General features: G+C 48.9%; 1 protein-coding gene across 3 annotated transcripts in view; it reads right to left on the bottom strand.

The window, feature by feature from the left end:
• Positions 1-16,871, bottom strand: part of Arhgap39 (Rho GTPase activating protein 39) — a 106,765-nt gene that overhangs the window by 8,025 nt on the left and 81,869 nt on the right. For all 3 annotated transcript variants that reach the window (XM_004638861.2, XM_004638862.2, XM_023723899.1), the window contains 3 exons: positions 16,029-16,112; positions 9,028-10,390; positions 7,445-8,006 (listed from right to left, as the gene is read on the bottom strand). In XM_004638861.2, the coding sequence (XP_004638918.1) occupies positions 7,445-8,006; positions 9,028-10,390; positions 16,029-16,112 (2,009 nt within the window). The remainder of the gene's footprint in view (positions 1-7,444; positions 8,007-9,027; positions 10,391-16,028; positions 16,113-16,871) is intronic.

Raw genomic sequence — 16,871 nt, 5'->3', positions numbered from 1 at the left:
TTTATTTATTTTTTGTGGTACTGGGGATTGAACTCAGGACCTTGTGCTTGCCAGGCAGGCACTTAAGCCACTGAGCTATCTCTCCAGCCCCGGATATTTATTCTTACAGAACTTAAGTGCCTGCCTGCCTGGTGAGTGCAGGGTCCTGAGTTCGATCCCCAATACCAAAAAAACAACAAAAAAAGAAGTTTTAGCATTTCTATTTTGGTCTGTGATCCATTTTCAGTTATTATTATTATTTTTTTGCATACAGTGTAAGGTAATGGCTGAAATTTACCCTCTTTTTTTAAATGGTTGTAAAATTTTATAAGAAGTAGGAAAAGAGGCTCTGCAGAGCAGGTTTGGGCCAAATGAAAGTAGAAAAGTAGGATACCCTACATTGTAAATGCCACATGCAAGGGAGAACACCAAGGTTTTTTTTTTTTGTTTGTTTGTTTTTTTTTTTTGCCTGTTTTGTGATAGGGTCTCTCTATGTAGTTCAGTCTGACCTGGAACTTACTACATAGTCAAGGGTGGCCATGAACTCGTGGTGATCCTCCTGAGTGCTCGGGTTACAGGCATGTGCTACCCAGGCCCAGCCTTAAAATTTATCTTTTTATGCATTTGGACATCCAGTTGTCACAGCATTATCCAGGAAGACTGCCCTGTCTCTGCAGAACTGCACCTATCCCTCTGTGGAAGACTGACCCATACTTTTGCAGATGTATCTCAGGTATCTCTCACCTGCTCTACAGATCCATGTCAACCTTTATGCCAATGTCACACTCTTGATTGCTGTGACTGTCATAGCTAATTCTGAGTTTTCCAACTCGCTCTTTCTTAATAAAAGAGTTCTGGGGTCCTGGAGATAGCCCAGTGGTCTAAACGCCTGCCTAGGCAAGTGCAAGGACCCGAATTCGATCCCTAGTACCACATGCTGTGCTGGCTCCACCCAGGTGCGCTGTGCCAGCCGTCAGGACTGGGTATAGTGGTCACACCTGTAATCCCAGCGCTGGTGAGTCTGAAAACTGGAGGATAACTATGAGTCTGAGCTGCATAGTAAGACCCCAAACATTTTAAAAAAATGAGTTTTGGCTATTTTGTGTCCTTTATATTTCCTGTGAATATATATATGTATATATTTTGATTTTTTTTTTTTTTTTTGGCAGAACTGGGGATTGAACTCAGGCCCTTGTGCTTGCCAGGGATGCGTGTATTCCACTGAGCCATCTCCCCAGCCCCTGTATTTTATTTTTTGAGACAGGGTCTTGCTATGCCATTCAGGCTGGTCCTGAACTCACTATGTAGACCACGCTGGCCTTGTATTCCCGGAGATCCTCCTGCTTCAGCCTCCCAAGTGCTAGGATTTCAGGCTTGTGCCACTATACCCAGCTGTCTGTTTGTCTATCTTGCAGTACTGGGGACCAAACTCCAGACCTTGCACTTACCAGACAGCCACTTATGCTGCTGAGCTATATTCCTGACCCCTATTTATTTATTTTTTAAATTTTATTTATGTGTGTGGCCAGCTCAGCCCACAAGGGGGCGGGGCTGGCTGGCATGTGGTGCTGGGGGATTGAACCGCGGTCCCTGTGCTTTGCTAAACTCGTTCTAAGTAGGTGCTTTAGACCACTGAGCCATCTCACCAGCTCCACCCCTATTTATTTTTGAGACAGGCTCTCCTGTATAGTTCAGGATAACCTCAGACTCCTGTCTGGCTCCTATGAATTTTAGGGTTTTTTGTTTTTTTGTTTTTTTTTTTTTTTGTATTTTTAGGGAAGGGTCTACAGGGTGTCAGGGTCTCACTACTGGACTGGACTCCTAGTGATCTGCCTGTTTACAGCCTCCCAAGAGCTGGGATTACAGGCACGTACCACCATGCCCAGTTTCAATTGCTATCTCAGTGCGCCCTGGGGTGGGGTCAGCACAGCAGGTCCAGGGATCGAACCCCCAGCCCTTGTGCCTGCTTGCAGGCACTTTAATCTGCTGAGGTATTTGGCCGGCCCTTCCTATGAATTTTAGAATCAGCCTGTCCCTTTCCAAACTTTTTTTTTTATTGAGAAATAAATATGAATGAGACTGTTTCACAGCTGATTAATAGGACAGTTTTGATAGTCAATACACTGTACACTGTTATCTTCTTAGTGGTTATCCATAGTAAAAGGAGCAGACAGGATATTCTGTCTAAACACTGTTAGTATACCTCTTTCTTCTCATTAAGTGAAAGTAGCTGTAAATTTATCCTATTTTGTATATATAAATACAAAATGATCTTTCTTTGTATCTTTTTTAAATTTTTTTTTTATCCTGTTAGAGGTTAATATTCTATTGGCATCTAAATACTATAAGTGTTTGAATTCAACTAAAATATCTAACACTGTCTAGCAGTCTATAATATTAGTGGGTTATTCTCAGAAGTTATTTTTTTTTTATTTATTTTTTTGTTCCTCGAATGCCTTCAGGGCACTTTTGGCCAGCAGGAGAGGTGTGAGGTTCGAACTCCAGCAACCTGAGGCTGACAGCTTTGTGGAAGCAGCCACTTAAAGGCCTGAGCTAGGGCCAGGCCCCCTCTCAGAAGTTATTGAGTTGAGCCTTTTACAGCTCATCGTATTAATATGGATTTACTTTACATACCTCGTTTTTATACTTTTTTGCTGTACTTTCCAAATATTGAAAAAAACTAAAGATTTTAACTGTTAGGTATGGTGGTACATGCCTGTAATCCCAGCACTTGGGAGGCTGAGGCAGGATTGCCACAAGTTGGAGGCCAGCCTGGATTACATTGCGAATTCAAGGACTGCCTGAACTGTATGAGACCCTGTCTTGAAAATAAAATAAAAAAGGTTATGACTGAATTTATAGATTTAGGTAGAAATGACTTTTTTTTTGAGACAGGATCTTGCTATGTAGTTCATGCTGGCCTTGAACTTGCTGTGCAGCCCAGGCTTGTCTCAAACTCATGGCAATTGTGTCAGCCTCCCAAATACTGGACTTACGGGTATCCCCATGCCTGCCAGTCTCTCATTCTTGACTTTGGTAACTTATATATTTTTCTTTTTCTTTTTTTTCCCCACAACAGTTTGGCTAGAGGTTTATAAATTCTATCAAGTCTTCTAAAATAATCAGCTCTTTCTTTTTCTCCACTGTTTTCCTGTATTTCTTTCATTGATTTTTTTTTCATTGATTTTTTTAATCTTTCTTTCTTTCTTTTTTTTTTTTTTTTGCGATACCAGGGATCAAACTCAGGACCTTCTGCTTACCAGGCAAGCACTTAGTCCACTGAGCTATCTCCCCGGCCTTTCATTGATTTTTTAAATCTTGTTTTCTTTTCTTTTCTTTTTTTTTTTCCTGCTTATTTTTGGTAAAATTTATTTATTTATTTTTTAAGTTTCTTATTGCGGTAACAGAAGATTTGAGATCTAATAGAGACATTTAGTTGCTATAAATTTTCTTCTAAGAATTGGTTTGGCTGCAATCCTAGAAAAGCTTAGTACATTTTTTATAGTCTTTTACTTCAAAATACTAATATTTAAAATTTTTATTTGACCCACAGGTTCTTAGTATGCTTTTTAGTTTCCAAGTACTTGGAGATTTCCTAGATTTTTTTGGGTACTGATACCTATTTTAGCTCCATTGTGGCTAAAGGACATGTGGTGACTCACACTAATTAACATTCACTGAGACTTGTTTAATGACTCTTAGTATATCCTGTCTTGATAATGTGGCTCAGATTTTTGTCCAGATGGTCTGACCCAGAATCTTCTCTCACCCACTCTACTGCAGCAGCTTTGCTTTTGAAGTCTTAGGAACTAAATATGGGGCCCTCTGCTGTTGAGTTATATCGTGAAGCTTTACTGATTGATTGATTGATTGATTGATTGATTGAAGTATGGGGTGTTGGACCCAGAGCCTTTGCTCTGAGCTATACCACCAGTCTATTTTTTAAAGGTTAAGACAGTGTCTTACTAAGTAGCCCAGCCTGGGTTTGTACTGGAGATACTCCTGTCTCACCCAGTGCTGGGGTTATAGGTGTGTGTCATCAGACCGGATTTCATTTTTTGAGACACTGTTTTGACAAGTTGACCAAGAAACTTGTGATCTTCCTGCTTCAGCCTCCTGAGGAGCTGAGATCACAGATATATGCCACACTGCTCAGCTTGCTGCTTCTGACTTTGGACCAGTCCTTTTCTTTTCTGCAGTCGGGGCCCTCCTTTGCCCACTGCTAGTGGAGGCTGGCTCTATTCACTCCCAGCTTGTAAGGATTTGCTTCCTCTCACTTTTTTTTTTTTTTTTTGTGGACCTGGGGATTCAACTCAGGCCCTTATGCTTGCCAGGGAAGCGCTTATTCTACTGAGCCATCTCCCTGGCCCCTCACCTTCTTATTGTCCCCTTAGTATCTACTTTTCCTCATCTGCCAACTCAGATTCCTACCATGTACCATGTGTTCTCCAGCTTCCCAAATAGTTGTTTTTCCTTTTCTATTTGCTTCATCTTTGTGGCTATTTATTTTCTTTTTGAGGCACTGAGGATTAAACCCAGAGCCTTCACACTGAGGCACATCCACAGGCCTTTTTTATTTTGAGACAAAATGTCCTTACATCCCTAAGCTGCCCAGGTAGGGTTGGAACTTGCAATCTTCCTGCCTCAGCCTCCTGGAGTGCTGCGCTCACAGGTGTGCTACATCTGCCTTTTAAACTGTTTTTAAGTGTTCAGTTCAGTAACATTAAATATATTCACATTATTGTGCAACCATTAACTCCCTCACCCCCAGCCCTCAGCCCCCGGCACCCACCATTCTACTTTTGTCTCCATAACATGCCATGGATGTGGAATCATAAGTCTTTATCCTGCTGGAACTGGCTTCTTCCATTTTGTTCGATGTTCTCAAAGTCTATCCATGTTTGTAGCATGTACAACATAATTTTATTTCTTGTAGAGGCTTCATAACAATCAATTGCTTCATAACAATCCACTTCTGCATATACCACATCTTGTTTATCCATTCACATGTTAATGGCCTGGGCTGTTTCTGCCTTCCAGCTACAGTGAGTATGCTGCCTTGAGCATGGTTGAACACGTATCTGTTGGAGTCCTTGTTTCAATTCTTTTGGGCATAGACCCAGAAGTGGAATTGGTAATCGCATGGTAATTCTATTTTTAATTATTTGAGGGACTGCTATATTGTTTTCCTTGTGGCTTTTATTTTTTTGTCTTTGAGAAAACTTTATTGTTTATTAGCATTCCAGCTAGAATCAAAGCAAATGCAGTGTTCAACCTGTCATTTTTGACAGAGCTGGGAAGTCTTGCACAGAATAAAGGGCTTGGGCATCAGCAAAGCCCACCTGGGCTACTCCTTCCACAGGACTCATGAAGAAGGGCTCTTTCCTGCAAATCTCTTGTGTCCAGGGCAACTTTTCCTCAAAGTCTAGAACAACCTGCTTGAGGGGGCATCCTGAGGGACAACTAGGAGATAACTGGTGGTACCTGCCACTAAGGTACCAGCATGCAAGACTCAAGCTAAGCTGGGGTCACCTCATAGTATCTTCTTTCTGGGTCGTCATGCATCCATGCTGGTGGAACAATCAGTCAAAGGCTCCTGAGGCTGCAGCAGGCAATTTATAGTGATACTCCAAGCATGGGAGCCAGGCTTAGCTCTGTTCTTCTCCATACATTCCTGGAGGGGTGCTTTCCCTCTCAGCTGTGGTTTCCTATGTGAAAGGCTATATGGGCAGCCAGCTGTCCTCTACAGAACAGACTACATCTTTCTGGGCTGGCAAAGTCTGTCTTCCTGACCAGCACCATGTTCTGGACAGGATTGCTAGCCTACGAAAGGCAGCACTGCCCAGGGAGAGTGAGCTGCCGGACAGTGCTTGAGGCTTGATGAAGAAAGGATGGCCACCTTGTGTGTGCACATCTCTCATCTTGGCCCATGGCCAAGCAGAGCCTCAGACAAGCAAAACTAGGGTTAGATCCTGGGGCTACAGATGGGGTTCTGACTGGAGGTAGGGTACTTTATGGTGCAACCACACAGAGCCACAGCTCCTACTACAGCCCATGACATTCTGAGACCTCACAGCATCACATGGGGACCTTAGAGTTGTGGCTCCCAGGCTGAGCCCGCTTCTTTCCCATGAGCGAGCCAGCACCCTGTGGGGGTGAGATGCTTGGAGATACCTGCAGACCTCAATGGCCTTGCACAGGGCCTAGGGAAAAACTCTTCCCACTGGTGGAAGAGCGCAGCCACATACTTGCTGGTCAATGACCAGGCATTGACTCTCTCCTAATTCCTCACTGCTCACATTTTTACTTAGCACATACTGTGGTCTGGTGTTCTGTGAGCAGTACAGACATTTCTACAGCCTCCAGCTCAAGATGTATTCAAGCACTCTTTGGAAGAATTCAAGGAGATGCCTATGAAGCCAACAGCTATGGGCACCCAGCTCCCCCTGCTCCTGAGGGCACTGGGCGCTTGCTCTATTCTCAGTACAGGCTTTGCATTTGCTGGATCTGTGCTGAAAACTACATTGCATAGATTCTGAAGTTTCCCAAGGGGCTGAGGTACTGGATGTTGCCTGTATCCAGTACCCTGTCCCTAGGAACCTGCCAGTACCCTGCAACCTCCCCCCTGTCTCTGTGCACAGTGGTTCCACACCTGGGTTGTGGGAAGACCAGAAACAGCCCTGGCCAGGTTGTTTCTGTAGAGGCAAAGCTGCAACAGCCAGGGCTGGACCCATATGTCCTGTGGTATGGATGAGTTGACAGATGGATATGTGCTACATGAGTGTGGCTATACCCTCCTGATACTCATGGCTAGGGGGTAGAGGATGCGACCCTGCTCTGTGGCCATGCTGCTCGGCTCAGGATATAGGCTGGCCACCTGAGTGCTGCCTACCTAACAGACTGGGGCCGCACAGACCACCATATCACCTCTAGGGCCTTGTATGTGGCCATTGGGAAGTGGTGGCCTCTGCTGGCCCTGAATTTCAACCCAAGGCAGCTTGCTCTGGGCCAGAGGCTGGTTAGTCTCCATAAACTCACCTATGAGAAGCCCATGGATTGGGGTTTGGCCCTGCACTGTGGTAACCATGCTTCTCGCTGCTCAAGCCTTCAAGGAGGACCCCACTGAGAAGTGAGGGCCTAAGCCTTATGGGGAAGTTGCCTGCAGGGTGTGGGATGATAGTCCTACAAGTCAAGTGTGGCAAGTGCAGAGGGCTTGAGCACAGTTGCCCTTATTAAGGAGGACAATGGCCCATGGTGGGCCTGGAGCAGAGGATACTACCAGCAGAGACACAAAGCCATGTGCTCTGGTCTCAGCCAGGAAAGACTTGGCCTTGGGGCCCAGATGGGGTTCTCTGAAGCAGGGATGCGGGAGATGTGTGTTTTTTGCTTGGAGGGGCATTTCTGTGTGGAGCTGGGCTGAGGGGACTGCTGGTGAATGGGCCTGGCCCCCACCTCAGAGCCTTACCTTTGGTGTCATTGACGGGGTCCATGTGCCGGTAGATGTAGCCCTCCAGGTAGGAATGGAACTTAGGTGTGGGTGGGAAGAACGCCAGGCAAATGGCCATAAGCTCCCAGCCTCGGGCCAGACTCTCGAGGCGGAAGTTCTCGGTGGTCTGGCGGCACAGCTGGATGTAGAGCTCGTCCCGCAGGCCCTGCATGCTCCAGCCCTTGGTGGCAATTTCCAGGGCCACATGCAGTGGGTCAGCCTTGGCCCGCCGGTCACCCATGTACATCTGAATTAGCTTGAAGATCTCACAGGCCTCCTTCTTCACGTGCCGGTCGCTGGTCACAATCATGGGCTTCTTGATGGACTCGCTACTCCAGGCCAGCATGTTGGCAATGGATACCTTCCGTCGGAAGAGGCCCTGTGTGTGCTTGTTGAAATGCTTGGAGGCCCAGTTTTCAATGTCTGTTTCTGAGGATGGCTTGCGTAGTGTGAAGGTGGGGAAGACACAGCTAGAGCTGGGCACTGCGTTGCGATTCTGCCGGCTGCTCTCAAACTGGGCACAGGCACCGAGGTCCTCAGACTGGGAAGGACAAACCGGACTGTGCCATCAGGATGTAGGTACCCACCTTATTCCCCACATGGTGGCCAAGTGACAGCCACAGGGAGGGACACAGGCAACCAGGTGAGGGTAGGGAGGATAGGACAACCTTATGGGGGTGCTGGATTATTCTTGTTTCAAAAGATGCACCAATACCCAGCTTCCACACAAGGCACCCCTTCCATATCTGTATGACCCAGTGCAAGCCCCAGCTTGGCTTTTTCACCTCTCTCAGACATGCCCATGGGCCCTGCTACTGCCAGGGATGGCTTTTCCCCCTGCTCATTCTGTTTCCACAGCCAACTCTTAGGTCTGCCCTATCCTTCTACATTTAGGAACACAGGGCAGAAACCCTGACCAGAAGCAGGTGAGTTATCCAGCCTGGTAAATCTCTATGGCTGCTTGGAGGGCCAGGACGTTGGCATCCTGGCATCACTTCCAAGTATCACTTGCTATGCCACTTCCAGGAGGCCTTTGGCTCTCACTTCCCCTGCAGGCCCTGGTATGAATGCACAAGAGAGGGGCTAGAAGTGTTAATCCATGGGCAAGTGAATCCTGGGGGCCTACCATCTTCAGTAGAGAGGACCTGCTGGTACTGATGCTCTGACACTAAGCAGTTGGACAGAGGTTCAGGTGGGGACTATACTATTGGTATGGAAGACATGTCAGGTTGGACAAGGGCATTGGTTCTAACAGTGGTTGTAACATGGGGAACCAGGTGGCTGCTGCCTCCCAGAAGCCCTTCCTGCCTAAGGGGCATTTGTGGGGAGCAGCTCTGAGAACCTCCAGAGCACCTGACAACTACCTGCCCAAGTTCTGAGGAGGACACAGCTTTAGCTCCCAGATGCCTCATGGCCAAGAAGCCCTATGAGACTGCACCCTCACCACTTGTGGTATCTAAAACATTCATGTTGCAGATGCCAGACACATGGGCCCTCTGCCCTGTGCTGACCCCAGCCTCTCAGGGGCCCTCTGCCCTGTCTACCCCACCATGTGGCCTCACCTGGGAGGGGTGGAGGTAAGGCTCCGGGGAGGCCAGGTTAGTCTGCACAGAGACACTCTTCTCCAGCAGGACCTGGGGGAAGCCCAGCTTCTCAAAGGTGTTCCGCTTCCAGTGCTTGCTCTCTTGCTGGGCCAGTGCCTCGTCCTCACTGAAGGCACGCACCACAGGCCCAGGCATAGGCAGTGGTACAGCACCATCGCTCTCGTAGCCTGAGCCATCCTGCTGAGAGTCCCAGCTGCCCCGCTGCTTCATGTGGAAGTGGGCCTGCTGCGCTTCCCAAGCCAACCGTGCCTGTGCTAGGAAGGGTTCAGCTGCACCCCGTGCGGCATCAGCCTCAGCCTCTGCACGCTTCACCTGGGCAAGGCTGGGCCCGCATGGAGAGCGTTCCTCCACCAATTGCTGCTCACCTAGCAGGTTCCCTGGGCTATCAGCAGAGGTGGTGTTGGGGGCCTGGCACAGAGAAGGCTTTCTGCTCTTCCTCTTGCGTGTGCCTGGGGAGTAGCCTGTGGAGGACATGGTGTCCTGCTGGCTTGACCAGGACATAGCATCCTCTTGGGCCTGTGGCAGTGGTGTGGGTGGCTGGCTGTGTCGTGGTTCAGGCCCCTCCATGGTGCTGTAGTCTCCAGACAGGACTCCCAGGCGCTGGTCCCTTAGTAGGCAGGGGCTGGGCTGCAGGGAGTAGGAGCCACCACCAGGGTTGGGTGCATACTTGTGCCGGGGACCAGAGCGCAGCTTGGGGCTGGAGCCGGCCTGTTCTACATACACTAGTTGGCGGACATACTCCTTGCCTGCGGGGCTGTACTCCAGACTCAGGAAGCGCTCAGGGCACCTCTGCTTGGTGAGCACCAGCTGCTGGCAGGGTGAGGCAGGGGCCTGTTTGGTGGTGGGCAGGAATGGGCGGGACTTTCGGCCTGGTGACCTCTGTGGGGAGCCAGCCTGGTAGGGGCCACTGACCTCAAACTGCATGTCCATGGGAGGCTCATCATAGATGGGGGCCTGGTACTCAACAGGTGGCTCCTCGTACAGTGGGGGCTCATAGCCATAGCGTGGGGAGGAGGGCTGTGAGTCGCTGGAGGCCTTCCGGGACTGTGCAAGCAGTGGGGAGCAGCTCCCAGGGAGCTCAGCTCTCCTCAGGAAAGGTGAGGGCCGCCTCTCTGGGAAGAAGACAGTGCCGTCCGCATCAGGGGTGAATGTCTGCAGGTTGGGTGAGTGCTGGCTGCCAGACGGTCTGCGGGAGCGGCCCCCAGGCTGGCCCTCCAGGGGATAACCATTTCCCTGAGGGGCAAGGAAGCTGGGCTCCCGGTCAGGGACCTTGATGAGCATGCGCTCCTTGGTGCCTGAGTTCCACCGGAGGGAAGATGTCCTGTGTTGGGGAGAAGGGAGCAGTAAGGCAGAGGTGAGTCCAGCCCCACTGTTTATTTTTGGGTTCCCAATGTCTGCCCAACCCCCAACCCTCAGCACCAAGCAGAGCTGCTGCTGTGCCCATGAAGAGGGCCCTGCCCACAGACAGGGGCATTATCAAACCCAGCCTGACACTATACCAGCATCACAGGGCCCCATTTTTCAACCGGAGGCTCCTAGGAGTCTTTCCCTAGCCCTTCCCTTCCACAGCCATTATTTTCATCAGGACAGAGAGCCAATCTTTTTCCACCTATTGAAAGAGGGGCCTTAGGCCCATGGAGATGACACTATCCAAATTCCTAACCCAGCGGGGGGCACACTGGACACTTGGGCTCTTCTGAACCTCCCTTGCTCATGGACCACAAGGATGACATAGCCAGGCAGGCACAGGGACACAGTGCTAACCATAGTCTGCCTCCTGTAACTGGGATGAGCCCCAGGACAGTCCAGGGAGGCAGGGGGTTCTTTCCTCTTCCCCAGGCTACCTAGGTATGCATCTCTATTCAGGATTTCTTTGGTGGTTCAGCATCTTCTATGATTTTTGGAAAAATGTTGGATATTGTCTTTTCAAACATATTTCTCTTTCCCTCTTTCCTGAGAATCCAATCACAGTCATATTTCCTACACAAGCTCAGTTTTCAAGACATGTTGCAAATTTTCTATTCCTGGTTCTAGACTAGATTTTTTCTTCAGATCTGTCTTTCCCTTTACTAATTTTCTACTTCACTCTAATTTTAAACCCCTCCAGAAAAAAAAAAAAAAAATTTAAACCCCTCCGGATGCTACAGCAAAATAACAGGCTAAGAGGCTTAGAAACAAGCATTTATTTTTCAGTGCTGGAGGCTGGACGTCCGAGGTACTAACAAACTCAGTGTCTGATGAGGGCCACTTCGTAGGTAGAGACAGAACCTGGCTGCTGTATCCTCTGTGGTCAGAGACCAGGCTCTCTCAAGCCTCTCTCTGTAATAACAGTAACAACATCTCTTACTGCCACGAATCCTTTGACTTGCCTGCATGGCCCCATCACCTCACAAAGGCCTCACACCATCCTTCGGGGGTCAGGATTTCAACACAGGAATCTGTGCAGGAACACATTCACCTTAGCACCATCCGAGTTCTTGTTTTCTGTCGCTGTATTTTTCATTTCTAGAATATCTAAGTGATTCTGTTCAATTGCCATTTATTTATAATTTTTGTTTTTGAGACAGCCTCACTACATATTTTAGGCTGGTCTTAAATTCACTGTGGAACCAAGGTTGACCTCACAGTGACAGCCTTTCAAATGTTAAGATTATAGCTGTGCACTACACACCTGGCTTACTTGCCATTTCATGTCTTGCATTTATGGATCATATTTATTAAGGTTGGTTTCTGGTAGCACTGAAGTAAACTAAACTTCTGGTGTTTCAGGCTGTCCTTGAGCTCACTCTGTAGCCCAGGTTGGTCTTGAACTCACAAGGATCCTTCTGCCACACCTTCCCAAAGGCCGGGATTATAGGCATGCGCCACTATGCCCAGCCCTGAACAGACTCGAGCCTCATAGCAGGCCTGGGTCCTCTCTAGGGACCTAGTCACAGGCTCCATATCACAGTGGGGCTCCCCTTGGATATGCAGACAGATGAAGTGGTGTCCAAGTGAGGACCACCACAGTGTCCAGCATGTCTTCTGGCCTAAAGGTCTGCCTCACCCAGCACCCCCTACAGACAGGCAGCTCCAAGCCACCTGGGCCTTCTCAGTCCCTGGCCTCACATCATTTTTCATGGCCCCTGGTATACTCCTCTTGGGATGTGCCCAACCTTCCCAGTTGGCTTGCAGCCTCCTCCTGGGTCTAGCTCCTCCCCATTTTCCTGGCAGCAAGTGGACTGTGGCCCCTCCCTTCTCACATCCCATCTAAAGGGTACAGGCACCAGGGTGGAGATCCTCATCTCTGCAGAGGAGCCATTGTCATAAAAAGCCAGGGCAGACTTAGGGCTTTTTCCACTCAGGGTTACCAGACATTTATTCCTTCTATAGCCTACTTCAGAAGAACTGAAAGCATTATGCAAAACCAAACTCAGACACAAAACCAAAGCTGGACATGACTCCCTATGGCCAGCTTCAGGGAAGTGGTTGGACTGGCCATGGACACCAACAAAGTGTGAGGGAGAGACCAGCAATGGTGGCTCCTTGACAGTCACTTAGGCCTGATATGACACTAAACAGCTGCACTCAAACAAATAAGAAACTGCACATCTAGGCTGGGAGAGAGCTTAGTAGAATAAGCCCCTGCCTGGCAAGTGCAAGGCCCTGAGTTCAATCCCCAATACCACAAAAAAAAAAAAAAAAAACAAAAAACAAAACTTCACATCTAAAGATAGCAGGACTGTAAATAGGATCACAAGTCCACTTCTTGTACAGCAATTAACCACTGAGAAGAATATATGCAGTGTATTATTTGTTGAAACTGTACTTCCGATTAGATTTGAAACTGTCTCATTGCTATCTGTTTATCAATAAAACTTTGAAAAAAAAAAAAAAGATAGCAGGACTGGGTCAGGAAGATAGCTCAGTAGAATAAGCACTTGCCTGGCAAGTGCAGGGTCCTGAGTTCAATCCCTGGTACTGGAAAAAAAAAAAAAAAAGGACTTTCCTGCCCTCAGACAGCCTGTGATTCTGCATGGTGCCTGCATGGTTACCTGTCACTTCGCTCAGGCCTCTGAGTCACCATGTGCTTGCCCAGTGAGGATTCTGCTTGGCATACAAGCCTGATGCCCTGGACAGGCCCCTAAGCACTGCCTGCAAGACTGGCTTCCTGCTCTCTGCTGAAAAAGTCAACTCCAATTCAAAGGCAGCTGCATGCAGGTTGGAGGTCCCAGGACTGTGCCCCAAGTATTCCCTGCTTCTCTTTTTGCTAGCTGGGCTCTTGCACCACATGGGTGCAGGCTTCATCTCTCCATTTCCTACCTGTGGTCATAAACTTTCATCTTTACCTACTGCACATTTCTCAGACCCATGGTTCCTTTCTGCACAAGAAGTTCCCACCTAGGCAAATCTAAGAGCTCTGTTCCTCAGATATCCCTTTCCACAAGAAACCCAACTGGTCCCAGCTAGTCACTAGGACTAGTACCACATGAGTCTGGGAGACAATGAAGCATGATGCCCCTCACTTCAACCTGCAGCCACTGTTCCTCAAGGCCAAACCAAGCAGTAAGTAGAGACTACGGGGCTGGGCACAGCTTCCTTCTGCTCCAGGACTAGGCTAGCTCGGGTTTCCTTCTATAATCTGTTTCTCAGAGATTTTGATTTTTTGCTATCCCACAAAGCATTGTGTGGGTCTATGCCACTGAGCACAACCAGAGTGAGGAAGCACTAGCCCCTAGTGACAGTTAAGCTAAGTCATCAACTTGACTGGCTTGGGAGATACTTAGGAGATGGGTAGGGGTAAATTTGGGTAGCTAGCGGGGCGTGACCCTGGGGACTAGGCCTGTTCCCTAGCTCCTTCCCTCCTGTGCTTTTCCCTGAGTTCTGCTTCCTGGTTGCCATGAAGTCAGCAACTTTACTTCATGCCTTTCCAGGATGTCTGCCACGGAGTAGATGGCCATGGACTGACACCTCTGAAGTTGTGAAACCAATTAACCTCTCCTTTAAACTGTGAGTGTTCTGTATGTGCATTCTGCTCCAGTGATAGAAAGGCTGGATGCTGGCACTCCACTCTGCCACAGCTCACATTCAAGCTGTTACTGGCCCTCATTTTTCAGTGGACCTCCCACTACATCCCCCAGGGTGGTAAGCTATCTCCTTCCAGGAGCCAGGAAGATAGTCATGGACATTAAGCACTTGCCTAGTAGGTCCACAGGGATGCCCAGACTGGCTTTTCAGCACATTATCCTCTGTGAATATATGTCCTTGGTCTGCTCAGAAGCTTTCAGAGGCTGCCAATCCTCAACAGCAAGACAGAGTCTAACCACTCCTCCTGCCTGCTCCACTCTTCTAACAGAATATAGGTCATTTGGGACACAGAAGACCAACAAACCAAGTTCCCTGCTGGTGCTCTTCATGTGGATCCCGCCACCTTTTCCAGACTTCCCAGGTCTTCTATATTAAGACCTCAATGATGGGAACCACAATGGCAGAAGGGGAAGGAGAGGTACTGAGCTGCCTGGCCTGGAGCAGCCCCCATTAGGTCACTGCCAGCCAAAGCCAGAGTGCCCATGGGCTTGCAAGAATGGCACCCAGGACAAGCATGCTGGTCTGCCTCTGCCTGAGTAGCCCAGTGGATCTCTGAAGTGTCTTCCCAGAGCACCCTGCCCCAAGCATGGTAGGGGCTGTTGATTTATCTCCCAGTGTTGAGCAAGTATAGCCAGCAGAGGATCAAAACAGGCATGTGTGTAGGACGGTGGGACTTCTACGAAGCAATGTGTCAGCATGGGGCTTTAAATGCAGTGAGCTGCCAAGAGGGATGAAAGATATGGTGGCAGCAATGGCTACAAAAAGAGTGGCTTAAGGACCTCTGCAGAGACCACACATGTCAGCTCTTATGGCTCTGGGAGGCTGAGGGCAGCTGAGCAACAGAAGGGCCTAAGGCAGGGCTGCTACCTGTCATCACTCTCATGACAACAGAATGGCAGAGGATCCTCTCCATCTCAGCTAAGACCTGTAGCTGCAAGGATTCTTGTTTTCCTGAATGTTCCACAGGTGACGATGATGACAATGGGGGTGTGCAAGTGAGCCAGGATCTTGATTTGGGGCAATAATGGCTCCCCAGGATTGCAGGATTTTGGCAGTACTCAGCCAACAAAGGCTAGGTGGCATATCCATTATGGAGGCTGGAGCTGCTTTGGGAGCCTCAGGCCTGAGGGACTGGAGGTGAACTCTGACTCATCACAGCAAGGTCAATCCTCCACCATTAACACAGTGTACAGGGGGCATGCAGCAGGGACAGACCTGTGTCACTGAGGAGACAGCAAAGCCCAGGAAGCTACAGATACATATGTCATGGGCCACATAGGTGCAGACTTCCTTCTAAACTCCTCGTGCTTGACAAACGCAGACTTAGGGGGAAAAAATCCAGCTGTCTGAGGGTACAGCTCTTCAGATCTTTGAGCCCCTTGTTGTACCAACACTGTTCCTGGGTGCTATATCATGAGGATCACAGGCCACCACAGAGATCACAACTAGCTCCATATTCTCCATAACAAGCCAGTTACCAAGAAGTCTGGTCAAGCAAGCGGTGGCCCCACTGGTCCTGAGTGGCCTTTGGGACTCTCTAGTACTCTACTAAATGATGCAGGGCCCAGTGGACAAAGCCTGTTCTTACCCCCAAGACTACTGAACTCTCAGTTGGGCCTGGTGACTGCTGGGATTTTTGTCACCAGTGCTGCCCAGGGCAGACAACATGCTGAGGGCACCTGGACCAAACTCTTCCCCGAGGCCTGTCTCAGGTGGGTAGGACAAAGTTCCTCTACCTCTCAGTGGCCTTTGCCAGGCCCCAGGCTCTGGTGTCCTCCACAGCTCATTCTGGTGCTCCCACTGTTCCCTGCTAAGCTAGATTCTTCTCATCTCTGGCCTACCCAGGAGCCCACCATCCAACCAGCACCAGGCTACCAAGCTGGCAGTTCTACCTGTAGTGAAGGAGCTGGCCATCCACACTGTAATCCCGATAAACTTCGCAGTCCTTCTCAAGGAGCATGCCTGGTGGAGAGGCGCTGAAACAACAGAAGACAGCATGAATGGGAGGGGCTGACCCTTGGGGCTCTGGCCCACAAAGCTGCCCCCCTCATCAGTCAAGCAGGTATTTCTTCTGCCCAACACCTGCCAGAGTGGCCCAGTTAGTAGGAGCCCAGTGACGGGCGTAGTGAGAATCACAGCTCTAGTCAGACACCACAGGTTGGCCTGAGGAAGATAAATTGTTACAATGATCATGAGGACAGTAACTGCATCAGGGCCTGGGCTAGAAACACAAGAAACCTCAGTAGCTATCTGAAAAGGGTGTGGCTGAGACATTTGGCAGTTGCTGCAAATGATCAGGCTGACATCTACTTACTTTTTTTTTTGGCAGAACTGGGGATTGTACTCAGATCCTTCTGCTTGCCAGAGAAGCACTTATTCTACTGAGTCATCTCCCCAGCCCCTCTACTTACTGTTAAAAGAAGAATTCTCAGTATTCCAGAAGTACTCCAAACTTACTTAACCTGGTCAAAAATATTCATACAAAACCCCAGGCCTTCATAATACTCAGATGCAGGTTAAAAGCAGACCCACTGGAGTCAGGATAACACTGACACTCACTACCAGTTTTGTAAGTGGTAGCCACTGTAGTACAAACGAAAAGAATAAAATAAAAACCTACTAGTAGGGGCTGGAGAGATGGATCAGTGGTCTAAAGCACCTACTTAGAACAAGCTTGGCAAAGCACAGGGACCGCGGTTCAATCCCCCAGCACCACATGCCAGCCAGCCCCGCCC

Source organism: Octodon degus, unplaced genomic scaffold (genome assembly GCF_000260255.1).
Source record: "Octodon degus isolate 3935 unplaced genomic scaffold, OctDeg1.0 scaffold00104, whole genome shotgun sequence".
Taxonomy (NCBI): domain Eukaryota; kingdom Metazoa; phylum Chordata; class Mammalia; order Rodentia; family Octodontidae; genus Octodon; species Octodon degus.
Note: the sequence above shows the minus strand (reverse complement) of the source record. Positions and strands in the feature narration are given on the sequence as shown.